This window comes from Indicator indicator, chromosome 8 (genome assembly GCF_027791375.1).
Source record: "Indicator indicator isolate 239-I01 chromosome 8, UM_Iind_1.1, whole genome shotgun sequence".
NCBI classification, from domain to species: domain Eukaryota; kingdom Metazoa; phylum Chordata; class Aves; order Piciformes; family Indicatoridae; genus Indicator; species Indicator indicator.
The window spans coordinates 14,038,265-14,065,986 of record NC_072017.1 but is presented as its reverse complement, the minus strand read 5'-3'; the positions used below and the strand labels follow the sequence as shown (position 1 = coordinate 14,065,986).

Below are 27,722 nucleotides of genomic sequence, written 5' to 3'. Positions count from 1 at the left end.
CAGCATGAAATGATCAGCCACAAGTGCATTAAAAATGTTTAGAACTAAATGTAAAAGAATGGATTTTTCATTAAACAAGCACACAGCACTGATGATTCCTATTAACTTCTACCATTTCAAAGACTTGACAGAAGATCAAATCTCTCTTTTTATGGCTGATTTAAATCAATCGTTGTTTTGTCTGGCAAAATTCCAAGTCCACATTTGAAAGCTCTTTTGAGAATTTTCCTTCCCCCACCCTAGGTTATATCTGCCAGATCAGGAAATTCCAGCTTCTTCTCTTAAATTTACTGTGGAATCCCCAGAGTCTAAAACACAGAAAACAGATTTTTGCTGGACTCTGAATAATCACGATCCTCTCTTTCTTTCCTAACCTTTTCACATACTTTCTAAAATAGAACTTTAGCCATGCTGAATGCCTGCAGATAAGCTGAAAAAGAGTTGCATGGACTGTCACGAGCTTGAAAATCTGTCTTGTGAGGTCAGATTCCATGCTCATATACATTCTGTCTGGATGTTAATTTTCCTTGTGTTTGTTTTCATTGTTTTCATACTTAATATATTGTAAAGCATTGTAGTGTATGCATGTACCTATGCATTTTTAACAGAAGTTTGACTCATTTATTTGCAGTGCATATGCTTTTAAGATTTCCAATACTTCTTGAAACTGTTTTAGATGACTCATGTTTATAGGGGAAGCATAACCTCCAAGTAGATAATATTTTGTTTTAAAAGCTTGAATGGTACATGAAGTAATTTCCCAAAAGAACCTAGAATTGGAGGAAAAATATTTCAGAGTATTAGTACTTGTCTTGACTTCTTTTCACAAAAGCAACTGATGAAGATTGATTTATGAGAGATAATGGGAGATTTCCATTGAGAAGTTTAAAGAGATTACAGAAGTAATTGGATAGTAGAGATTTTTATCTGGACTATCTCTTAAGAGCAATCTTCTCTATTCAGTTTAAAAGAATAATAAATGGCAAATGGAGATGTAATTCTTATCTTGGCAGGGAGTGACTGCGTATTTCTGCCGTGTGAGCTAATGCTGAGGTTTTCATTACTCAGACTGCAAAAAACTGTACATCTAACAAAATACTTAGTGATTTTTATGAAGTAATCATTAAAAAAGTACCGTGTCTAAGAAATTCCTAGAATCTGTGAAACTGCAGCTTTCTAGTCAGCTGAATTTACTGAAACACTGCTTATATGGCAGCTTGTCTCTTCCAGTATAAAAGATACACACAGTGTGGTGATTACTATTTAATCGATTGTTTATGCTTAGGTGTTTTTCTGTGAAAGTGCCTCTGCTCAGTATTTGAGACAGTATTGTGGATTTCAGTGTCATTAGTAATTGTTTTTAAAAACTTCTCCTTACTAGAGCCTCATTAAGGAACTAATTTTGGCTAAAAAATAATTCAAATTGTCAAAAGTAAGGCCTCTCACAGAAGGACAAAATATTTTAAAGATTCTTTTGGCAAACACGACAGAAGTCAGGTAATTAAAGTATTAATCATGTAAGAAGTTTGCTTCTATTCTTGTTAAAGGCACTGGCGCGACTGCCTTCAACTTTGGTGTAGAAGGAGGCTGCATATGGAAGTTTCCTTACCCTACTCTGTGAAGTTCACAATTCCTGTGTATCCTTCACAGGATTGAACATTTTGCTGATTTACATAGTTTTACTCTGAAATTCAAGTAGCCAGCAGATCAAGGTATTGCAGTAAATAGTAAGTTCCTTAATTGCCCAAGGATTTCCATTTAAAAATACAACAGGAATTAAATGCTGTTCACTGTAATGTCTTCCCTTTTCTCAGAATTGGGGCTTTGTAACCAGTCGTGGTTCATTGTTAGTTCAAAAACCTCTAAACCTCTCAACCTACCAAAATCAGCCTCAATCATTAAAAATTTTCACCATGTAAAAACTGTGTAAGATAGTTAAGCACTTCTCCAATTTTGCATGCTTAGGTTTTTTTCTGCCTGTTTTAATAGCTTAATCATAAGGAGTGGTAGTAATCATGTATATTATAGTAGTGCCTATGATCTCCATCAAGAACCAGTTTTAGTGTCTGTTAGGATTTCTGTTTCATGACTAGTTCACACCAATCTGTATTAGTATGGAGCCACTTTTGCATTGGCATTTGTACCAGTTGTAAACTGGTTAGGTAAACTGGCTGAATAAATAAATACGTTTCAATTTCTTATACTGAGTTTTTCTTTGAACTGACTTCTTTCAGAGTTAGATGGGTGCTAGCACAAGTAAAAGAGGAGAGGCATGAACATGTTGCATGGAGGAAAAGCAAAATTCTGACAGGTTAGAGCCGCTTAAATTGTTACAGAACCTCAGTGTTTGGTGTCATATAGGCAAGGATTAAAGATTTTTTTCTCTAACCGAGATAAACAACGATGGAGTTCTAAGCTCAAAGAAATGAAGTCAAGGCGGAAGTGAGTACATGTGTGTATCCATTCTTCGTATCTTTTTAAAATTCACTTTTTGTAAACAATTCCAGAACTTTGTTGAGGTCAAAACTATGGTAGTGAGGTCTAGATATGATCATATACAGAGCTTTATTTTGAGCCTCCTCTTCTGCATTTTCTGCATGTGCCTCCTCATAGTGTGACAAATAATGTGTTGCTTGTTCTTTTCTTTTGTATATAATACTTCCGCTCTACGCAACTTCCAAGATGACTAATCTTAATCTGTTCAGTTACATTGCATTCTATACCCTGATACCATTGCCTGCTTTTATCTTGGTCTGGGTTTTTTTTGAGGTGTTACGGTGCAGGTGTACAGAGCTATCAAGAGATGACACAGTATTAAAATGTAATTGCATTGTAGCTTTATAGAAGCTGTTTTCTGTTATTTCTTTCCTCATAATTTGAAAATAAACTGTTTGGCATTTTGGATTCTGCTAAATGTTGAGTTGATTCAAAGAGCTGTCCACAAGACATTGATTGACTTCTTCAGTGGTGTTGGCAAAAACACTTCGTTCCTTGTTCCAATTAAAAGTGATTGAGTGGTACAAAAATCTCATCTCAGATTTTTTTTCATAACCTCCTTACTTTTTTTTTTCTTGTTTTGAGTGTTTAAGTGTTAGTTTAAGCAATTGCATTTGAAAATGTGCAAATGACCTCATTCTGGTATTCACATCTTCTTTTCCCCTTATTGCATACACTTTCACCTTGAAAGACAGGACTAGTAAAACATTGCTATTACCTACTTCTGAGATTATTGTGAATATTGTTTTGATGTCTGTATGCTTATTTGAAGTAATGATCATAATTTATTCAGTACTATTAACAACCACAGCCAGGGAATAGGCTTTAATGTGTACTGTGTTCTCTGAGTAATTCTTTAACCTGAAGGGAGTGCATTTCCACATGTGGGAAAGGTAGACAGCTCTATTTCAGTTTGGAAAGCAGAACATTAGCTCATCTAGGAGCTCCAGGTTCCTTTCTACATTCTCACACAATTCCTCAGCACTCTGCAAATTACTGCCTTACGTTTAGTCAGTTTGACATGAGAGGTTCAAGCTCCCTTTTTTTTTTAATAGTCATGCTGCAATAAAGTAGGTATGTGCTGTATTTCTATTAGTGACTACTAGAAAATTTGCTGCATTTTTTATAGGTGTTGGAGTCTTGGGCTTTTTTCAGGTAGTTTCTAGGAGTGAGTGTGTGAGAAGGAAGTCACAGCAAAACATTTAAATGTTTCCTGTTGGATAACTGCATTTTCCCCAGTCCTAAAACCTTATTGCTACTGGGAATAAATTTAATCTAAAACTTAAACTCAGTCAATATTCTGAGTAATAAAATGTAAAAACAGCAGAGGTGCTGAAGGAACTCTGCACTGATTTTGTTTAATGCTATTTTGTGACTATCTTAGACTATACAAATAAAGGTGGTTTAATTTCAATAAAAGCATTGCAAACTACAGTTCTGCATATTAAAATAATTGGTGGGATGAGTTAAATACAGGCCAGAACACGTCTGAAATCTTCTCGTAATTGTAAAATATTGTAATTTTACAGTACCATAACACTTCTATACCTTGCACTTTTAAGTTCAAGGTTAGATTTATATGAAGCAAACATATTGATACAGCCATCGTTATATCACTTCTGTGCCATTTTACTAATATGTAAGTCAGGCTGTGGCTTTCATCACTGCTGTCAAGAATGTAAAGATGTTTCTGAAAGCTGTCTATGAAACCACAGCTGAAATAACTTGAGGGAATTTTCTGAACCATTTGTACCAAGGTTTGGCAGACATTTTTGCTTATTAATTTTGAAATCTAAATATATATCTCCCATGCATCTATTTTAATATTATGCTGCTCGCAGTTGTATAAAATCAGTGCTGTTTGGTTTCTGTGTTAAAAATTGTTGATACATTTTAAAGATTTCTCCATCTCCTGTAGCATTTGGAAATAGTTTGTCAGTGCCTAAGGGTTTGCCAAGTGGTTGTGTGCCATTTGAACTCTGATCCAACTCAGTATTTTTGCAGCAAGAGCTGCAGTGTACTACAAATACATAACAATTTGATGAAGTATGTGTTAAAAATTGTTACAAAATTGGACAAGAAGTTGAAAATTGGGACATGAAGAGTGCAGCATTGAGAGTGGGGTGCTGGTTCTGTTTGTAGGTCTGTAACCAAATCGCAGTGACCTTGGATAGTTAGCTGGGGTTTGCTCTTCCCTGCTTCTGGAATGATTTGGGTACTTGGCAGGAGTGTTTTACAGCACTGAAGTTGAATGTTTGTGAGGTTGAGATGTTCAGATGGATGGTACTTTTCAAAAGTGCTTGTCATAGATTTAAATTCCCTGCAACTGAAATTGATAATGCTCTTGCTGACTTCAGTGGGAGCAGTTAGGCAAGGAGAGTCTTGAAGTATCTTCTCTATAAATCCAAAGGTTCTTTGCAGTGCAAGTGTGTGCTTGCGGGAGGAGTGAAGGGGAGTTCATGGAACAGGATTTTTCAAAATAATTTTCTGTAGCTGATAAGGTGAGTAGTGGGGTGATTTGGACTAAGGTATATGAAATTACAGAAAGGAGGAAGGGGAAAGGTTAGGGTTAGGGAATATTTCTTAATGCTGACATTAACTATCATGGTTGGGGTGTTTGGGGTTTTTTGTGTTTAAAATGAATTTTTCTTTCCCAGATTTAATTTTCACACTACAGAAATGTCCTGCATTTAACCCTTTAAAAGTTACCTTTCTGCCACAAAGTCTGCTTTTGATACTTACTGCCTGACAGCCAAGCTGTCAAATTGTCCTAAATAACAGGATAAATGTTACAATCCTTTATTATGAGTGTATCTGTCTTGATTTATGCTAATAAAATATTCCAATCTATGGACATTCTTCTCCCATTGTTATATTATACTTCAGTTAAGTGGTAAGCTTTTGGGGACAGATGTTCCTTCCATTTGTGTATGCAAATTATTGCAGTTTGCCCTTTTTTAATCTAACAAACCAGTGCTTAAACTGGGTTTGATTTTTTTTGTTGTTGTTGTTCGTTTGTTGTTTGTGTTTCTTTTTGTTTTTTCCTTTATTTGTATATTTCTAAGGGTATATCTTTATGTTGTGGAGGAATAGTTTGATAATAAACGTATGAGTGATACAAGACAAGTTTGCAGGTAGGTATTGTAGAATTGGGAACACTTAAAATCACTGGAAAAATACCGTGTTTATGGATTAAAACTAAATAGCTAAGTTTCATAACAGTGTTCTCAATTGATGACAACGTAGTTTCCCTCTATCAACAGCACACAGCCGTGTATATACAAATAACCTATAGGAACACTGCACATAATAGCCTTTTCATAATGCCACTGCATTTGATCTTTCAGGGGGAAGGCTCAAAGGTCATATCATTGGTTTATGGCTGTGGAATTATCCCTGTCCTAGGGTATGGTTATCAGACATTCCTCACATTCCAGGTGTCTAATATTATAGTGCTTACATACCAGTGCAGGACCAACTGCTGCGTCAAAGGAAAAAGCAGGACAAAACACTCATGGCATTACTCATTTTCACTGCTCTGCTTCCCCTTCCCCACAACCTTTCAAAATGTCATCTTTGCATTGAACTTGGAAATGGTAAAGGGATAAACGAAGTACAAGTAGTGGTTTGGTTGGGGCTTTTTGCCCTGCAAAACCAAATAGCTAGTGTACTGAGCTGGAAAATGTTGATTCTCTTTTCATTTAAAGATTTCATTTCTTTTGGTACTTTCAATGATAAAATGATACAGCAAAATGTATTACTGTGTTCAGAGTGGCGTTTTTGTCTTCACTGATGGTAATTGTTTCCACTGCCAAAACAGTTTATCAAAAGGAAAAGGAAACCAAAACCCCATGCCAGCATGCAGTTTGACCTGGTCCTGCGATCAGTGGGTGTGGGTCCCTTCCTTCCCCAAAGCATTCTTCCCCTTCTGGGTCTCAGCTATCCAGTTTATATGCTTTTTCAGAAGCACCTGTGAAGGGGTGAAGTGAGCTGCCACTGAGCTCATGTTAACCCTTTTGTAACTCAGAAGAGGCAGTTACACTCTGCTGCTTCGTTGTTACAGTGTATTTTTGTGGTAGTCATTAACATGCACATGGCATCTTACGGTAAACTGGAAGGCAGCATATTCCCTCTGCACTTGCCTCCCTCTGTCTTCTGCCTCCTGTACTGAAATCTTGTCTATTTTCTGTTTACTTCCTTCCTTTCATGTGAGAAGGACAGCAGTTCCCTATTTTGTTTTTAATGTTAAGGAAGCAAACAAGATCTTCAGAGGACTTGAAGGTTTTAATCCTTAACTTTCTCTAGTGCATAAAGCTTCAGTTTGAGAATGTGTAGGATTTTTGAGCACCAAAGTTATGTCTTTAAAAAAAAAAATAACAAAAAGGATAGTAATGTTTGTTAATATATGGCAAGCACTTAGTCACCGATGGTTTTACAGGACACCTGTGAAACTGCTAAGTGAAATAGGAAGGTGTTTTGTGGAAAACAAATCCATTCCACCATATAGGAATGTTTTTTATTTGTTTGGTTTGATTTCTCCCCCCACCCCCCTGATTACTTGGTGAGTTTCTTGTTTGTCAGTTTGATTCACTACTTCTGCAGATTTTACTGGCTCCTACAAGGCAAAACCCCTCAAAAATGTCATTTGTCTAAGAGAATATAATTCATTCTGTAGCCTATTTGTTGTAGTTATTCAGCTATTTTTATTATCAGATTGTGTTTGAAGGCTTGTGCCGCTGTTAAAATAAGCAGACTCAAATTCTTTGCAGTTAAATAGATTTTTGTTTTAAAGAACTTGTTGCTCTCTGTATATAATGCAATTATCTAGTAAAGACGTGACTATATTTGCTTAAAATGGCTATGTTCATAATATCAGAAACTAAAAACTTTGTCAGATTTGTTTTATGATGTCTTTTCAAGTTTAGTAAGTGATTTATAAATATATTGAACTTTAGTTGTAGTGGGTTTGCAGAAAGGTTAGTAGTTGGTTTGTTTTCATCCTTACCTTGGCAGTTGAATGTTTAACTAAATCAAGAATAGTTGTTCCTGGAAAACATTTGAAGAATGGAATATGGTTTTCTGCTGTAGTTAGTGCTTAGTGCTGAAGCTAGTCATTAGGGAGATATCAGCTTGTTATTTCTCATCAGTGCACACTGAATATAGTGAACAAGTTGTTTGCTGTGGCACAGTGTATGAAACCTTGTTCTTCAGGAAGGCCTTTTGGCAGTAGCAGTCACAACCAGTAAGGTTGAGATGCTGTCATATCAATTAATACTTAAATGCAACTGTTTCTTTGGACGGCTCTCTAACTAAGACAATGTTAAGCACACTGTGCTTTTCAGGAAAGCATTGCAAAACAGCTTTGAGTGTTTTGCCTAAATTACAGAGAAGAAACTGCTTATTCATTACTCTAAAAAGGTTTTTAAAACCCCAAACTCCACAAGGATGGAAAATGATTAGATTTTAGTTTCTGTTCAGTCTTTGTGTGCTTGTTTGCATTCACCTGGCCTACTAGATAGATAGACAAGAGTGTTTTAATAGAGATTATATTTTTCAAAGTCTTAGATGTTCCCTGAAACATCATTGAATGTGGTTTAGTCCTACCTACAAGAATCCACAGCTCACTTGAAGTATGTGAGATGCTGTAAAGCTCTGCCATTACAAGTTCAGTACTGGAAACCAATTTTTGAGCTTGTAAAATAGTTGTGAGAGCCTGTTATCCCAGTAGTGTATACCCAAATAATGTCCAGCCCTTCTCTGTTACCGTAGGGTAGTGAACTTGCTTACATATCTCTTAGTCCAACTCCCTACCTGCATGTTACACCACTGTTCTAAAACACGGGCTGCCACTATCCTAGTCCTTGTTTGATGAATTCTAGTGTAGTACTGATGTCTGCTTAGCTATTCTTTCAAAATAATACCTGTAATAAATTTGCAGTATATCTTAATAATACCCTTATTAAAAGAGAATGTACCTAAGCAATACAAAGGTTGTACATAATGTCTTGACCTGGTATCTGAATCAGAGGCACTACTGTGTTGAGAACATGGTGTTTAGATATTGGAAGTCCTGCCAACAGATTCAGGACCTTTTCCAAGTGAGAGGTTTTGTGTGGTACTTGCTAGTTTATAGAATCGAACGAACAAAGAATATGGCAAAAGGGTGTTTTATGAACAAGCAAGTTTTGTGCCATTCTGCAGGTAAATGGCCCACTTAACCACTTTTTAAAGCTAGGAAGCTGACAGTGGTATTATTAATGACAAGTACACGCATTTTGCTGCAGCTTTGGCCCCTGCAAATTGTACTGTAATTGTCTTCCTGATGTAATGTATTTTCATGCTGGTTTCAGACGCTGACCTCAACCACAGAGAGCAGCAATGCCTCTCTTTTTAACTCTGACCTGCAACATGAAGCTACAGCTTGATCTCCTCGACCATTCCGTGTGCACTCTGCTGCCTGGAATGGTATTCATCTCACTAGAATTGTAGTTACCTTGTATAGGCTAAGGAGCCTTGCTGTAGTCACTAGAAAAAAGAGGGAAACAGTGTAATCCATCTTCAGTCTAAATAGATGTGCTGAGTCAGTCTCTGGGGAACCTAAAGTAGTGATTAAGGATAGAAAACTAACTTTTGAAGTTAATGAGTTTAACTGTATCCCTGAGAAATCCATTTTGGGTGCCTGAGTGAGTAAAAACCATGTTTGGGAGGATGTTTGGGAAGGGATTAGAAGGCATGTTTATAGATCCTTGAGTGCCCCAATGCCTATAGCATTAGAAAGTTGAGTAAGAATCCAACTTGAGCACTAAATTCGTGAGTTCCAGTGAAGAATTTAGAACACTTTTTTTGTATTTGTTCCTTCTTTGATCAGTTGATTAAAATTTTAAATTTGCTACTAGATCAAAATAAGAAATACTTTCAGTTACCTTTCAATGAAATAAGTCAGCAGATGCTGATCATCTGTTCTTATTCTGTGTCATGGTGCTAGCTAAAAATACTTGTGGGAAAGCACTTGCAGCACACTCCTTGTGTTACTGTTGCTCTGGATTGCTCTAAGTCATTGCCCTTCTGTAATAGTGTAATTAAATGTGCACTTTACCTGAAATATGGCTCATGTGGTCCTTCCATCACTGGGTTTCTTCTATTCTAATAGATGCTTCTGTTTTAATAGGTGCTCTGTCCTGCACATCTGAATAGTAACTTATGTTTTGTCTTCTCAGCTCCTAGAAGGTGCAAAAGAAGTATATTTTTCAGAACAGTTTCTGTTCAGAAAAAGCTAGCATTGTAAGAGGAAAAAAAATGTGTAATGTACATAATTGTATAAGAGAATGAATGGGTGTGAAATTTAATTGGTGCAATACTTCATGCAAGAGCCACACAAAATCTTGCTACATGGTAAAGAACAGGAGGCCATTTTGGGTAGAGGATAATTGGGATTTAAGAAAGTTTTCAAGTGTACGTTGAAGTTGCTATAGATGTTCAGCATTGACCATAGTTATAATTGAATTCAGAACTTCAATTCTTGACTCTGTAGGTCAAGCACCACACAGCAGATGAGGTATTCTTGGAAGTAATTTTGAAAAAGATGAAGGGGAACCTTCAGGTGTTTATGTACTTCTTACCAACCTCCATTTTCTTCCTTTATAATTGAGAAGTCTCAGATTTTTTTATCTGGAGTTTCTGTGGTTTGGTTTTAGTTGTTTTTTGTTGAATTTTTTGGTCCATGTCTCTTCCCTCTCCTCCATGCCCCATTTAGTGAGATCTGCTTACTGCATCCTTTCTTTCTTCACCATGTCCTCCAGCATATATTATAAATCATCATAATTAAGTCTTATGAAGTTGATGCAAATAGTTCTATGTGAGGAAAGCATGTCAAGCTGTCCTTCATTGTCCTTCAGGATGTAAATAAAATCAGGTCTTGAAGTATGCTAAGGAGGTCAGTGACACTGGTATCATCAGAGTTTAGAAGAGAGCAAAGCCCAAAGTCCAGAGTTTCTTATTGATAAAGCACAGTCATAATAATAATATGGATAACCTGTAGTTCAGTGTTAGAGTTTATTGAATCATGAACACATTTTGGAGAAAAGCACAAGGCAGAGAAGGAATGAAGCAGAATGCAGCATTATTCTTGAGTAGAAGCATGTGTTGAAGATGGGGTAGGGTGTGTATATATGTATGTGTATATAAACACACACATATGCTCTACACATTTGTAAGAACATGCACACTGATGGTCTCAGAAGTGTGAAAAACTGACTGAAGCATAGCTTTCACTAGTATATGTAGTAAATTTCTCAATTTTTTATGAACCCTGACCTTATGAAGAAAACTTTTACATATTTATGGTGGGTTGACTTAGCCGGATGACAGATGCTCACTAAGCCATTCTTATCACTTCCCTCCTCAGCGACGGTGGGGGATAAGATAGAAAAAACCTCAAGGGTCAAGATGAAGGCAGCTTAATGAAGCAAAAGAAAACAAAGGATTTATTCTCTGCTTCCCATCAGCAGGTGACATCCAGCCACTTCCTGGGAAGCAGGACTTCAGTATGCATAGTGGTTGCTCCAGAAGACAAATTTCATGATAATTAACGCCTCTCAGCCCCTTTGTCTAAGCTTTTATTGCTGAGCAGATGTCATACAGTATAGATTATGCCCTTGGTCAGTTTAGGTTATCTGTCCTGGTTATGTCCCCTCCCGAGATCTTGGCCACTGATGGGGCAGACAGCCTTGATGCTATGCAAACACTGCTTGGCAGTAGCCAGAATGCTGATGTGTTACCATCACCTTTCTAGCTACCAGTACAAAGCACAGCTCTAGGAGGGCTGCTATAGGGAAAATTAACTCTGTCTCAGCCAGACCCCATACATACCCCTTTATGGTCTAAGGAAGTACATCAAGAAATTTTTCCAAATAGAAGTACTGCGCTGACAATACATCAGTCTGTAGTTATGGTTCCCTTTTACAGTATCATCAGCCTCTTTATGAACTTTAGATGCATATACAGACTTGTAGGCATGGCTGCAGATGCAATAGCAACTGTTCATGATAGCATGTATATATCATTGTAGAATCTACATTTTAAGATCTTAGCAAACCTTACATTTTGAAAACTTCAATGAAAAATGTGGATTTAAAAACATGTAAATTGATGACTACAAACTGACAAAGTATTCTAAACTACCTTAGAGTATCAGTGTCCTGAGATACAGCACTTAATCTTCTATTATGGTGCAATAAACCTCATTTTGCTTGGGTCACGGTTAATAAATGTAGTGGCAGTCTGTCTGTTACAGGTTATTATGTCCCAGATAATGATCTTCACACAGATTCCTTTGGTCCTTGCTCCTAGGTTTTATTTCCTTTCCAGTTACATCTTGTAACTCTTTGCTTTCAACATTCCTCTTCCAAATTTTCTATCACATTTTACTTATCTTCATGTCATGTTAATCTCGTTTATTTTTTGAAATGAAATATTATTTATGCTCAAACAGTCATGAGGGAATTAAGCAATTGGACATCACATTATGCTGATTGCTGCTTAATTGTATAAGTCTGGGTCAAAAATTCAGTGCTATAGAAAGCCTTTGGAACAACTGAAAAAAGAGTCATGTGGAATGTAATACTTAAGTAACTGTTATCTAGTTTGCATGTTTGGAAAATCTGCTTGTGACATAGGCTGAGATGTCCAAGTGTGATTGAGCCAACCAGAATTTGTAAAATAATTTGCCTGTATTATGAGGCCTCTGCCTCCCTCTTGTTGAAGGTCCCGAATGAGTCAGTGAAGTGCTTTTCCACAGTTTTTTAGTGATGCTTTGAATTATGGAGTGTCTGGAATGACAGAGCGGCTGCTATTCATTCTCACGGTGTCTGATTCCTGACGGGTGCTAACACCTGGACAGAACATCCACATGCCAGAATGATCTGTGCTCTAACTCAGAGAACACACTGTAATAGTAAGAAGACAGCATTTGATTAAAAGTGAAATTGGTGCAGTATGCATTTGAAAAGCCAGGGTAGTGCTGGGTTTGTATCCTTCCCATACAGGTGGTTGAAATTGTTGCTGTGATGTATATCTGGTGAAAGGATTGAATGCTTATCCAGAGTTACAAATTTAATTTATTAGAGACCATCTGGATGTGTTTGTAGGAGTGTGTTATGATCCCTACTCTGCTGTATGATTTTTAAAATTTTTTTTCTAATTGAAGCTATGTGATATGCAAAAATATTTTTTCTAATTGAACTATAAGACTTGTGTTTTGGGTTAATATTGTAATGTTAAGACTATGGATGACACTAAACTTTTATTTTATTCTTTTTAAGATGTTTTATGAAAACCCACATCTGTACTCTAACTTGAAGCAGAACCACTGTCAAAGCAGAATGTGTCCTTGTAGTTGGCACAGGTTCACATAACTAACCAGACTTGCCAAAAGGCTGTTCCTTTTACGTGATTGATGCTTCCTCTGAGCAGTAGTGACCTGGGAACTCCCTGACATGGGTACCCTGTGTTCAGTCCACTGCATGCTGTGGACAGTGTGGTTCAAGCTGCAATTCAGTGTGTTATACAGACTTTTAAAAGTTTCTCCTCCTTTCCTAAGGGCTATGTCTTCCTGATTAGCTGTTACTCTTTGCATTACTATTTGCAGTAATCTTTGAAGTGATGCAGATAATTATTAATAGGTAGCATTTGGGCTGGTGTAGATGATATGTCAGTGCTAGGAAGCTGAAGTTTTGTAGGGCAGCTGTCAGCCCACTTTGCTGGGTAGCTGGCATCCTGGCCACAGCAGCACAGCTCCTGCTGCCCTGAGAAAAGGAGGCAGGTGAGGAGCAGTGGCAGGTCTGAGCTAGGATTTCTGGAGAGCTCCTCCTTAGAACATCCTCACTTAGAGCAGTACCTTTTCTGGATTTAAAAATACCAGCAATGGGAGAGGATACAGTGGGGGTAGGCTTGGCTGACTGCAGACATGGTCTCTCTGGAGATCTGTGAGGAGTTTAACCAAGTCCGCTTCAGTGAAATATCCTATCCTGCATTGTAGTGTGGAGGGTAGGGAATGCTTGTGCCCGTTTAAAAAAAGGGCTGCTGAACAGATATTATGAAGCTACACCTTGTCACTTAAAGAAAGATAGATCTGTGGCTTTCAAGGAAAATCTCTGCCAGTAAATAGAACTTCTTATTTGTGCTGCTTACAGTCCTGATGTAATTCCACTGGTAATCTCATGTGAATTTTATAATGATTTTCTGTGTATTTAGTGCACAGCAGTTTTCAAGAGGCAATAAATTAGCAAGCTTGTCTTATTTTGCAAATTTGTTCAGGACCTCAATCATTACTAACAATCATAGGATTATTTTGTAAACTTCGGAGAAATATTAGGAAGATGATTCATGCTTATGATTTAAAGAAAGAAATTAAATCTATCTGCACTGCAGAAATTTTTGGATTGTAAGAGATGGGTTCTTTGTAATATCTGCAGCCCTAGTTTAGAGGAATAAAGTGTTGCCCTAAATAAAGAATTGATAGGTCAGATCCATAAATCATCAATAGTAATAATATATTTGTGGGACAGTAATTTGGAAATCAAACCTGTGCTGAACTGTGTGTTTTCTCAATGGTAAGAAAAATTTAATTCAATGGTTTTGTGAAGTATTTTCTGTATAGAGTTTTCTGCAAAAAAAGCTCATTCATTTTGTAGAAAGTAAAATCTACTATTCTTTTCTTTCATTCCTCACAAAAATGTCAATAAACCAGTTCCTTTTGATCATAATCTAGAAGTGAAGAAAAAGTACCAAAACACAAAAGAAGTGTGTGTGAATTAGGCTGTTAGCTTTTTATTTGTTTTCTCATTTCATTGTTACAATTCTATATAGTCTGGGGTGACAGAATTTCAGCAGCGATAAGCAAAGGAGATGATGCTCATACATCCTATAAATTTTTTTTATAATCTTATTCTGAGGATTTTAATGTTTTTTGTATTTTTTTTCCTGAACTCTGGATATGTCTTAATCTTACTGTCACTATGCTGACAATAAAGCCTTAAAGATGTTGTTCTTCCTATTAAATATATCAGCGTATCAGGCGTGGCATTCAGCTGTGGATTTATTAACAGTTTTAAAAAGTGGCAAAAAATAGGATGATGTAAAGCTCTGTTCAGCTTCATGTATTGTTATCAAGCTATTTCTTGTAACAAATGGGCACACTATTAGAATGAGAAACTTTGTCTTCCCAAAGAGGCATCATGTGAACATCTGAAGGCTCATTAAATGTTACTTGTAAAATGCGTAGTTTGTGCACTCCTTCTCCACACTGCTTATTTTATTCAAGTATGTGTATTGGTAAGTGCTGCTAACTGTGTCTTAGATGGTTGTATGCTCTTTTCTGAGCTGTCTGTGGTCATTTGTGAAGAGAACCCTGAAATCTTGTGCTCTCATCACAAACAGTATTTAAGGGTCTGGCTCTTCTGGGGAGTAATAGGAGTATAGATTTTTTTTTTTTTAAACTGTCAAATGTGAAAGATGTTGCAGTGAATTTCTCACTTGAGTGCCCATACCAAAAAATGTTTGCAATAATTATGTTCTTATAATTCAGAGTGATAGAATAGAGGAAGACCAATCAAGAGCCTGAATTTCAAGAGGGAGACAACACCTTGCTGTCCTTTCTCCATGCTTTATTTAGTTTGTCATAATAGGAATTAGTATGAATAGCGCACACATATATGTCAGAGAGAAAAGCTGTATTATTAACTATTTTCTTTGGTTTTAGGTTGACCAAGCCTTTGTCATTTGCGGATTGCGTTGGGGATGAACTGCCATGGGGATGGGAAGCTGCCTATGATCCTCAGATTGGTGTATACTATATCGATCACATCAACAGTAAGTATTTATCAGGTTGCCATATTGATTACAAAAGAAGGCTCATCTTGAGTAGACTTCCCTGAGAAGCTTCTGAAGCATAATTTGGAGTAAAGAAAGGTTTCTTGTTAGAGAAATATAGTTAAAATAATAACTTCTGATTTTTCAGGAGACATATTTCCCCATTTGTCTGTATGGTTTTGATGAGGATGGTTGCAGATGTATTATAGTTGGCTCAAATGAGTCTTCATCTTTTTCTGTGGAAGAAATCCATGTAATGTGTAGTAAATAAACATGGTTTACATATGTTGGTATCTCAAGTGTATGGTGTTTGGTAGCTGTTAAATATTCATCAATGTACACTGGCAGAGGTAGTCTAGTACGAGTAATAAAAGCTGCCTCCAGTCTGCTGCTGAAAGGAACTACTCTAGATAAGGTAATATGTAGTGAGAGGGAGTATTTATAACTTGTATATGGCAAATGTACTTGGTATGGCAAATGTGTTATAGTTTAAGAATACATTTCAGGCTATGAATAATGCTGTATTTTGTAGCAATATGAAAGGAAATGGGATCAAAATGCTGGGGAAAACGTGTCCTTTGGTATAACATTAATGGCTTTAAAAGGCTTACAAGAAAACCTGCTGGTACAAAATGACTACATCTGTTTCTACATATATATTTAATTGTATGAGAATTAGGTCTAAATCATATGAAACTAGAGGAAAATTTGAAATATGATGCTTGTTAGACTTACTGATATTAATATATTCCTGAATGTGTTTCTGTTTTTTTTTTTTTTTTGTGGCTGTTGCTCCATATTGAAACCTTTTTCTACTTTCTCAGAAATTCTTTAATAACATAATAGAAGAGATTCTCTTTGAGACTATTACCTGAATATAGGTGCCTGCACCTGTGCTAGCAGTGCTGTGTACTTAATTAAACAGTGTAAATGGCCATTTTGCATACTTTAGCAGAGACAGCTGCAGAAAATCCATAGGTAGAACATGGATAGTAAGAGACCAGTGGCCTTCTGGCACAGGAGATGGAGACAAGGCTCATTACCCTGGCGTCTCAAATGTACGAGCAAGTGAATCAAACCTGAGATGTCTAAGCTGCTGTCTAGTCAATACAGTCAATGTACTGTAAACCGTGATGCAACTGGCTGGTTTAGTGTCTGCTTTGGAGATGAGCTGCTTTAAGCTCCTTTTGTTTGGGTTGGAACTCTGATAACTAGAATGCGACATTACCTCCTGTGCTTATTGAACACCTGCAGATGGACACCAGTGTTGAACTGAATCCCACCCAATATCTTCATTTGGGCTTTTATAAGCTGACTTTACTGGAATAACAGTGAGAGTCCTCTGATCTTAACATGTGGCCTTAAATGTTTCTGAACTTTAAAAAAATAGGAGTGTACTTGATTGAATTCAAATAATCAGGAAAGTAAAGGTTTTGCTTCTCAATCTGAATACTACTGTAAAAGAAACTGCTCCTTAACTTCTACTTTGGCCAAAACTATAAAACTTAAAGCTATAACATTTTGAAAGGCATTTTGAATCCGCATTTCTGGGTGTTCTGAACCTACTCTGATAATCATGCTAATTTTATTTTATGTATGCTGAAAACTTCTAAACACTTCTGAAAATCTCAGTCTTGTAGCATTGTTACTTCATTCTTTTCAATGTTCTTTTTCTTAAAGACGTTAAGCACTAATTTTTTTACTTTTTAGCTCTATTGCTGTGCATTGAAAGTGAGTTCCTGAATATTGTAAACTGTTCATGGGTTGAAGTTCTGCATCACATGCATGCAAGATACTGAGGCTGGACAGCATTGTCTTGGAATTCTCTTGACATTTGTTACTATATCAGAAACGCTAATGCTCGCACTTGATGGAGAAGAGATGTCTTTCTGTGGCTGAGACAAAAAGCGTGAATAGCTAGGTTTGTTTCCATGTTAATGTGTACAAAGGATGACAAAATGGTGTGCTTTGGACTTTGATACACTGAAAGTGGTTTCCATCCGTTGTTCAGTAGTATGTTTGGTTCCTGCTATATTAATGGGCTGCTTTGTAACAGCTTCAGTGAAACTTCTGATTTAGTAAAGTGGCACATTCTACTGTTGTGCCTTGTATCTTGCAGTGTTTCAGTGAGAGTATTCTTGAGTTGCTTAGGACATAAACTGCCTAAGATTCTTAAATGTAGGTAATTTTTCTGAGGTGCCAAATCGTAGAGGTTGTAACTTCCACTTCACCTGACAGGGATACATGTGTTGTTTTGATACTCTCTCTCTCATGGAGGTCACTAATAATTAGGGGAGAAAAGCCTTTCTACAAAGTAGTTTTTGCACTTGCTTACTGTTTTATTATTAGTGTAATAATTCAGATGTGTTGAATATACTTTTTGTATTTGAACTGTTGAAATTCTCTGTCAGGAATGTGCTTATGTTAGAGCAAGGATGACTGCTTTACCATTTCACCTCTATCAATTATAATTTTGTTAGTTCTGTCGTGTACTGGACAAAGAAACAACGAGGGAGGAAAACTGTACTCACTGCTAGGAGGAGGATCAAATGGACAGATGACTGATAAACAGGTTAGATAAAATGGAATTTCAGGACCTGTAAATGACAGCTTGAGGGGATAGCATCTTCAGAAGAAATCTGTTCCCATGTGTTAGGTAGGGAGATGTGACATTTCATGTTCAATGCCTCCTGGCTGGGTTTATTTCAGCAAAATATGAGGGATCCTTTTGCATCCTAGAATTATTCTGAACAGTTGGTCTGTTGTCAGTCCTGTTTTTAGGTTTTTCTAGTATTGTTCCTACTGTGTGCTTGTGTACAAAGATATATTTGATACAACTGGGAAGTTTCAGGTTGTCCACAGGACTTTAGAGCTGTTGCAGCAAGACTAGTCAAACTTCCTAAATTTCTCAAACCAACTCAATAACCTGTAAGCAGCAGGCTAGCCCTTAGCACAACAGACTGTAAATTCTGAAGGTCTTATTCATGGTTGTTCCCTCTTTTTCTAAAAAACTCAAGGTTGAAAAGGTAGAGAATTTCCATTAGTCTTCAGTGCAAGACTTGTTCTGCTCCCCTGGAAGGGTGGATATTGGCAAAACTCCCACCAATTTCAAGGAATTAGTACTAGGGTGGACCTTGCAAAGTTCTAAAAATGCAACCAAATTTCTATAATGTCAATTTCCCCAAAATTGTTTAAATCAGTATATACTTGTACATATTAAAATATATACTATATTATATGTAATAAATATGATATTTATAGATATAAAATAAATATTTCCCCCATCTGTGTAGCTGTCTTAGTCCTTTACCTTCCCTTCTGTCATACAAACCTAAAAAAGCCTATTTCCCTTAACTGCCAGAGGAAACTCTTTCCCCTCCACAGAGTAGTAATAGTTGACTCTGAGCAGTCTGCAATTGTAAAACACTCCCTCGACTATGGGGAATATTCTTTTGGTGTCAGTAAGTTTAAGCATAATCTGTTTCATTATCATAATTTTGTATAATTTTGTGTATTTTAATGATTTTTTTTTTTTCAAATGCATCTTTGTTTTTCTAGCTCTTAATTGCCTTAGAGCTTTCTCATGATGCTTTTGGATGATGTAACCCACTTAGAGAAACACTGAGTGAGGTCATTACTTTATGAATTTATTACCCCAATTAGGAGTTTTAATGTGATGCTTTCAGCTTCAAGGGAGACCAGATTACAGGCCATCTGGCAAGGCAGAACTTGCATATGATGTGGGTATAGCTAATACTGTAAGAACCTAAATGCTTACCCTGTGGCTCAGCAGCACCCTTTGTTAGAGGGATGACTGAAGGGATATTATTTGGTGGCCAGGGACTGAGGGATTCCTTTTGTGCAGGATCCTTCTTTCTGTGGTTAGTGAGAGTCCAAAGATTTTATAATTTACACTACTCACTCTTACTGGTCCTGTTGTGTACTGGTGTGTTCATCCACTTCAGTTAATTTGCTAACATTTTCTAATTTTGTTAAATAACACAATTAGGAATTCGAGGCAGTACGAAAGATAACACAAACCTATTACTCCACTTCATTTCATAGATCTACAGGCAAAGACATCACTTTCAAATTTTCCCAATTCTTCTGCCAGGTTTTCAACATCAAGCATGAAGTGGCTGAGATGCAAGCGTTTCTGCTCTTAGAGCTTGGATTTGCAAACACTTTTAAGATGATACCATCTCTGAAAGAACTGGTCCTACCTCTGGCCTTCCATTCCTGCACTGTTTTCACTTACACTGGAGTGGACATCTGTATGGCCAGGCAGTGAATCAGATCAGGGAGCTGGTTCAAACTGTAGCTAATCTGGTGTGGAAAAAAAAAAAGTTGCTATTTGTTCTCCTTTCCATACCCTTATTTATGCAAGCAAGAGAGAGCAGGTGACCTGGGGATATGAGTGAACAGTCAGGTGGGACAACTGCTTTTTGTGGTAGCATGGGTGTAAATAAAAATGTATATTTTATAATTAATATTTCCTGGTATCTTCAAACACCAACGTAACTTATTTACAAAATGTATTCACAGGTTCAATTATTCGGTTGTGGGTTTTACACTGCACATATAAAAACAGGTAAATGATTTAAGCACAGATCTAACATTTCCAATACAGCAGTTCAAATTGGAAATACAGGTTCTGTGATCTGTGGTTTTCCCACAAATGGGATTGCATGGCAGATTAGCTGGGTACTCACGACTTGCTCCTCTGTCTGGTATCTTTTCAGACACTGTGGTTATAATTCAAGCAGTCCTTGGCTCGGAGAGGGCTAGGGGGCCTGTCTTTTGTCATGCCCAGTCGCTGGGCTGTAGCCTCTTCTGGGATTCAATTCCCTTGGTGCTCTTCCCTTTTCTGCCCTGGTCCAGGTGCAAGGCCTGGGTGAAGTTGCTGGTCTGCTAGAGCAGGTTCTTCAGCTGCTATTGGGGCAGCATTTGGCGCTCGTCTCTTTGTGGTAAGCAGGCCCTCAGCTGCTACTCTGGTACCATTTGGCTCTTGTTGCTGTCTGGGTGAGGACAAGGCAAGTTGCCTGACTTCTTGGCAGGTTTAAATACTGTCCTAAGAGAATTAATGCCCTTTGGTAACACAGAACCCTGATAACTGGACCTATAGGATGGGGCATATCCAAACATGGCCAGGGACACAGTTCACAGCTGAGTTACAAAGTTTAAAGTCTGTTTATCTGGACCCTAGGAAGAGTCCTGGTTTGCACATTCACAGTTGCTTACAAGGTGAATTACATGTGCTATACGTTTGCCTTGGCCATCTGGACCCCAGCAACTGTCCAGGTTAGCACATTCACAGGTGCTTAGTCCATTCTCTGGGATAGGGCATGATTGGGGGGTTGACCGTTCAGGATAATGGGTTAAAGGCATTTTGAAATTACACCCTTGAAATTCCATCTGTTCTGTGGCCTGTGCAAACCATCCAGGAGCCGGTTTTGATTCTCAGACTGTGATTTCCAGATGCACTTCTTGAGCAGTGGTGGCTGCTGAAGTAGCAGTTGCAGCTTGCCCTGATTCCTGTTCTTATATTGTGTCCACATGAGGATGTCTAGTAAACATGGACAACATGGAAACAACCTGCTTCCTGAGGTGTGTGAGTTGTCTTTCCCCACCTCCTCTTCATTTACCCAGCTGCTCACATTTTCTGATCTGGGTCATTGCATGGAATGCATATAGATGAACCTTTTGGGAGGTAATGAGAGCAAGAAAGGGAAACTTCTAGTTCTGGCTTGACATGACTAACCTGAGGGACTCCTGGGCTGGGACAAGTTCTGCACTGCCTTTAGCACTCTATGCATTCCTAAGTAACTTAGCCCATTTGCTTCCAGTTCTTACTTTCAGGCTCAGGAGTAACCAAGCAAGTGGTTATTTCTTCATTGCATTGGTTTATTTAACTTATAAAATGCATACTCTGCTGTTAGTAATGTTTAGTGGCAAAAGTAGAAGAAAGGAACTGTATTAAAAAGGTAAGGGTGGGAAGGAATTACTCCTAATCCAGTAGTATTTCAGACCATCACCACACAGACCATCACAGCATTTTTTTTGGTCATTCTGTACCTCAATATGATGATTTTTTTGCCTTGCCCTCTGCCTCCTCTGCTTCTGCAGCTCCTCCCCTCAAACTGAACTGTTCGCTTTGGAAGAATGAATGTGCTTTTCCCAGAGGCAGCTTTCTACCACTGTTTCATCCACAAAGAAAAAGTAAATTAAGTCAGAATGATGCTAAAACATCAGAAAGCTTAGAGGTAGAGGGATTTGTCTTTGCTTAGCTTGAGAATAGACTTTATTGGAGGCCTGTTTCCTTGCTTTATTTCTCTTCATAAAATTTTGAAGCCTAGCTATTTACCTACTGTTTGACACTTAACTCAGTATTTTAACTACAGGTATTCTGTTTCTTACTGTAATCATACACTTCCATGACAGTTTACACTGTGCAACTGATTGTTTTAACACAGGGATTTTTTTTTAATTTTATTTTAATTTTTTGATAGACTGGCTCTTCTCTGCTCCAGCCTGGGACTCCAGTACATCTATATATATGAAAGGATGCCAGATGGTATTTTCAGATAAGGAAGAAATCTGAAAATCCAACCACAGGTCTGCAATTGCTGTTAGCTTGAGGGAGTCAAATGGTGTATCATGATCATATATGTGTACCATGTGTTCCCATGACCCATCATCGTCTTCCAAGCAAATAGTGACATGCAAGCATTTGTGAAACAATTGTGAAGACTCCTTTTTGTCCGCAAACACACATGGTTTTTTAAAAACCCTAGCTATCTTCTAGCTATCTTCTCTGCCCCATGGCTATAGGAAGCAATTGATCTGGTACATGGTGGCTACAGAAGGAGGGCTCAAGTAACAAAGACTCTGGAATAAAGGCTCCTACCTTTTATTTAAAGATCATATTTGCATATTTTTCTTATGTCTTGCTTCTGATAAGCCATAGCAGCAGAGCATTACCTCCTTGATGGATAATGTAGAGCAAAATGCTCAGGGTTTTTACTGTAAGCATGTGCTACCTGATAGCTAGAGGAAACTAATGTGCCATGTTCAATATTTCTTCATAAAAATCTCTGAATAAATATTTACTGATGTCTGCTCATGCTTGCACAGTATAGATGGAACACATTCTCGTTTTATCTTGTTACTCAAATTCAAGCACAGGATTATTTTGTGGAAGAGTGAAGGGGGAGTCTGGAAGAGAGAGGCCTTGTTTGTGTGCAAATTCTGTGGCAGGAAACAAAATGTAGAGAGCTCAGTTGAGAGCATACTGTCAATAGCATATTTTTCCTTCATGTCTCTCTTTAGCGTTCTCTCTTTAGAACCTATATTCCATCTTAACATGTGGTAGAATATGATTTTCTTTGAGTATCCAGCAATGTTTTAAATAATTTTTAAGACACTGTATATGTTGTCTCACTGGCCTGCATGGTCTTACTGCAACAGCTCTCTCTGATGTGCTATTCTTTATTTTATATACCTATTGAACAAATACGTCCCTGTGAAATGCCACAATACTTGTCTGAGAATTCTTCCTCAAAATTTTGAATAGGAACTGTTTTTCTTGTTTATGTTTGAATGGTTAGTATTTTTAAAAGCAGGGGGAAGAGGAATAAGGGGTGTGTGTGTGGAAAAGCTTTCAGGAGGCCTCTGGTATGTAAAGTGTGTTCATTAAGCCAGTCTGGTACCACTTTGTTATTCTCCCCGAAACCAGTGCTGGTGCATTTCCTGCTTTGCTGTGCACTGAGACTTACATCTCGGTCACCTGCAGTATTTGCTATGCTAGTTGAAATACAATATTTGTACTTTTTTTTTTGGTCTGATTGTGGGCAGAGATTTGAAAGCCAGTTTTTTTTTTATCAAGCAAACATAGGATATTGTAGAGTAAACATACTCATAGTGAGTATGTAATGTTGTGGATGGAGTTGCTTTACCACCCACCACTAAGCTAATTGGTGTTATCCTCTTACAATACTAGAAGTCAAAGAGTTGTTGTTGACTTTGTGCTGTCTTGAGAAATTTTTGTGAAATACCATTGAAATCTTGCTTGCTGCAGCTGGCCTCAGTTTGGCTTGCAGACCTTTTCCAGAGGCCTGCCCTCAGCATGCAGGAGGCTGCTTCCCAGGTATCCCTGCCTTCTCAAGCCACCTCTCTGGAGTTGGATGCAGTCCTACCACAGCAAAGGCTTTTGGGGACTGTTTTAAAAAAACAGCAATCTGGATTTAGATTGTGCACTTTCCTCAGCTACTGAGGTTTAAGAGAAGCACTACTGATGAGGGATCCTGTTTGTACTCAGCTATTGGGTTTGGGGTTTTGAGACCTGTGTTACTTGCCTGGAGGTGCGGTTGTGTTTGGCTGGAATTAGTAGTCCTGCAAGTAGTATGCAACATAGCCAGAGATGTGTAATGGAGTTACCCTTCCATCGCTTACTAATTCAGGCAGACACATTGCCACCCTGACACAGTGTACCTAGTTGAGTTGAGGCTACATGGTGTAGCCAAAAGCACAGCTCTGCAGGTGGCATACTTGTGTATCAGTCAGAACTACCCTCTTCTCAGGGTTTCATCATGTACCCCTGGTTTACATATCCAGAAACTTTCCTGTGGAAGGGAGAAGGTGCATGATGTTGATGAGTAGATCCTTATTTAACATTCTAATGAATGACTAGATCCATAAGTAGGCTTGCTGCTGCCAAAAAAAAAGGATGGCTCCTTACTTCCCCAGCTGTGTGGTTCTTCCTCTTTTATACTGGATCTTTGGTAACATGGTACAACTCACCTAACTTGCTAGAACACAATGTACCTGCTTTCATGTTATCTTTTGGAGCCAGTGAGTGTTTGGGTGGGTTTAGTATGTTGAACAGTCTTTGTGTTGGGTTGAGTAAGCACCAGAGATGAGTATATAATGCTGGGGAACATGGACTAACATGATGAAAGCCATCACTGGCAAAAACAAAGGTGAGGGATATTGTAACAGCTCTAGCTGTGGCATGCAACTTTCCTCTGCCTTGGAACAGACTCTATTCTGTGATGATTCTGCTACATTTGCAAGCTGGAATAACACAGACAAGTGTTAAACAGGTGAGAGTTCTCTCTCCAAGATGAAGTATAATGTCATGATTTTGTCTCCTCTCACTGTGTGTATGTCTTTTGCAAGAAGCAATCTGACATACCTGGTATTTTTTTTAATGGGACACCTTGAGAGTATTTGTTCTCTAACTGTGTTGCCTAAATGCAGTGTCTGATTGAAGACAGCTTTCCTGTGAGTCATTCTAGAGCCAGTCGATGTGATTGTTTGATGAAAGGAGATGTTGGAAAACTATTGCTTCCGCATACTGTTAAACTGTAGTGAAATGTCCAATTCTCTCATGTCTAGCAGTAGGGTGTCAGGGAGCCATTCTCTTCCCTTTGAGAATTTCTACTGGGATTTTAATGTAATGTGTTTTAGGGAAATGCAATCTACTGCTGATAAGGTAATAGTTTCTTTCTGTTCTGTAAAAATTTGGCAAAGCTTCATCTAAAAAAAAAAAGTATACCTGACTATAGCCTGTACCCTCTGTATCTTCTGTATAATTACACAGAGCATGCATAACATTGCTGCCCCTAAAGCAAATTCTAACCAAAGGAATAAAGAAAATTTCAAGGCATAGAGTCAGTCCTGACATTTTGGTTTTCAATTAATTTTTCGGCCAAATTCTTAGCTGAGTTTTAGTCCATCAAACCTGCCTGGAAGTGAGACAGGAATAATGTGTTTCATGAACAGCTTCCTCTGCTATGTTACAGAGCTGTGATAATTTCAGTGCAGAGGAATGTCCTTGGGTGGAGCATGCCATCCTGTGCTTGTGTGGTTCCACTGGATGAGACCACAAGTGTGTTTTGTCTCACAGAATTCCACCCCCAGTGTGGGTGGTCATTTAGATCTCTAAATTTAGGAGGAAATAAATTGCTGAGTATCGGGCACATCACCCCCCCTCCTAGTTCTGTTATAATGAATAATTTTGTTGTGATTGGGCAGAGGAACTTGATATATAGAGGTTTTTTTTTTTTCTTTAAGTAGTGCTTTTGATAGAGCCTGATGTACACTTTTGTTTAAAAGAGATTCCTTTAGTTAATATCTGTGTTTATGCCACAAGATACAATGGCAGTGTATCTTCGTTTTCTCTGCCCGAAATGACTGAACTCTTGAATTTAACTGTCTGGTGATGCAGAAAGCATTGGAGAGGTTGTGCCCAGGCAGATGTGCCCAGGTTCGTTCATTCTCCACTGCTGATGCCTAAAGTCCAGTTAGCATTTTCTAGGACAGATACAACCTATAGGTCTGTATAGTGTTCATAACCAGTGCTCACCTGACCAGCAGAACTAACATCTTCCCCAACTGTCCAGCTAGCAATCTTGCACGATTTGTATCTGCAGCAGACAAGGCTTTAAGGCATCATGTTGCAGTCACCAGTGGAAACGTGTATCTGCCCTAGAAATGAAATGAGATCTCCCAAGTCTATTTTGCATTAACTGTTGAATAATAAGGGCAGGAAAATGTGTGGATGTTCTTTGTGGTTTAAATCTTATGCTTTGGTTTAAGCATGGAGGGCTTCACATCTCAGTTTGAAATGTTAAGTAAGCTGTTCCCTCAATGTCATGTCTGTAACTATGTAAGTGCAGATAGGTTTGAGCCTAGCATCAGGCACTTAAAACATTCTTGTCCAAGGAAAAGAAAGCCTTGTTATTGTGAGGCTTTATTCTGAGAATTTTAAATACTTGTTTTTGAAAGAGCTCTGTGTTTAAAAAAACTGTTACTGGCTCATGGAAGGTACCTGTGCTCAAATGAACATACTTATCAAAGTGCGGCATTCCAGTAAGAAATATTATCAGTACTTATATATGTAGGTTTTATCTCTGTGGGATAAACCTACTGATTAAAATATAGACGAACAAGCATATGGTGCTGCTGCACACGGGTTTTTAATGTATATAAAATGAACAACTTACCAAACAAGTGATACACTGCTTTGGGATTTCCATTTCATAACATTTAAAAAGATAGAGTGAAAAATACTCCAGAGCCTTGGTTAAAAGTTGAGAAACAATTCTGGGATAGTCATTCCAGTACTGCTTTGGGTTTTTTTCAGGATTACCTGTTCCAGAATGAAATAAATGTAGATAGAATGGGCTGAGAATAATTTGATCAGTAAATGTACCTACGTAGGCAGATACCAAAACCACAGTATGCTGAAGTTATGCTGAAGCTACAGTGTGCGGTTTTAAAATGCAGGGTCACCTTTAACTTGTTTATGACTATCAGTATAAAAGTTGTTAGCCCATGTAATCATAGTATTGTTTTGCACATGCAGCTCGGAGAGGCAAAAAGAAAATGTTTGATTTTATTCGTCAGCGATACAAAATAATCTGCTGTTGATCAGCTTTGTCCTTCTCTTGCAGTCACAAGGACAGGGCATCTGTAGGCCACATTTTAGAACTCTGCAGGCTACATTTGGTCTTTGGGCTGCACGTTGAGCAATCCTCACTTAAAACCTACAAGGCAATTACCTACAACATGCTCGAAGATGAGACCTTCCAATCTTGTAAGATTATTTGGTGGCTGCTGGTTGCACTCTTAAAACACAATCACATCATTACATTCTTCTAAAAAACCAACATAACTGCATTTATCCTATTTGATCATTGACCCATGAGAATCCTGCTCCATGCTCCTCATCCTGCCTCACAAAAAAGTAGGGCTCTGGAAACCAGCACTTCTTATCTTGTGTAAATAACTGTGAATGTGGAGGTGTGTTAAAGCACAACAGCAATAAGTGGCCACGGATAGGGACATGTGTTGACCATTTAGGAGAGAAAAGATATCGATTTGTTTCTTTGTGTGCCTGATGTCTTTGTGGAAAAGAGCAGGTGGCTATAAACAGGTATAGATGTGTGCATGTGTGTGTACGTAGAGTGTTCCTGTTGGGGTTATTGGAAAACCAACTGTGTATAAAGCTTCTCTGCTTTAACCTTTTATGCACTGTGCTTGAGTTTACATGGTTTATACTCTGGATGCAGCCCTTGTGTACATCTAAAAATACCTTTCCCAAGTGGAAAAGGCTTTTCATGTTTGTAAATGGTGTATTTCTTTTTCAGAAAAGTGGTTATATAGATACTGTCAGTTTAAGATTCTACAGGGTTAGTTTTATGCATTGCTTCTTTTTATTTGTGTGTCTTTTGGTTTATGTGATACTAGCACCAAAAAAGACTCTTGAAAAACTGGTTGTTAATCAGTATGGAAAATTGTTATTGTCCAGAAACTGTCCTTATCAGATTTTGCTATTATCTGTTTTCTTATATGGA

The 27,722-nt window shown here is 37.9% G+C and overlaps 1 protein-coding gene across 1 annotated transcript in view; it reads left to right on the top strand.

The window, feature by feature from the left end:
- WWC2 (WW and C2 domain containing 2) overlaps positions 1–27,722 on the top strand; it is a 93,597-nt gene that overhangs the window by 17,912 nt on the left and 47,963 nt on the right. Inside the window, exon 2 of the mRNA XM_054382984.1 lies at positions 15,254–15,363. Within this exon, the coding sequence (XP_054238959.1) occupies positions 15,254–15,363 (110 nt within the window). The remainder of the gene's footprint in view (positions 1–15,253; positions 15,364–27,722) is intronic.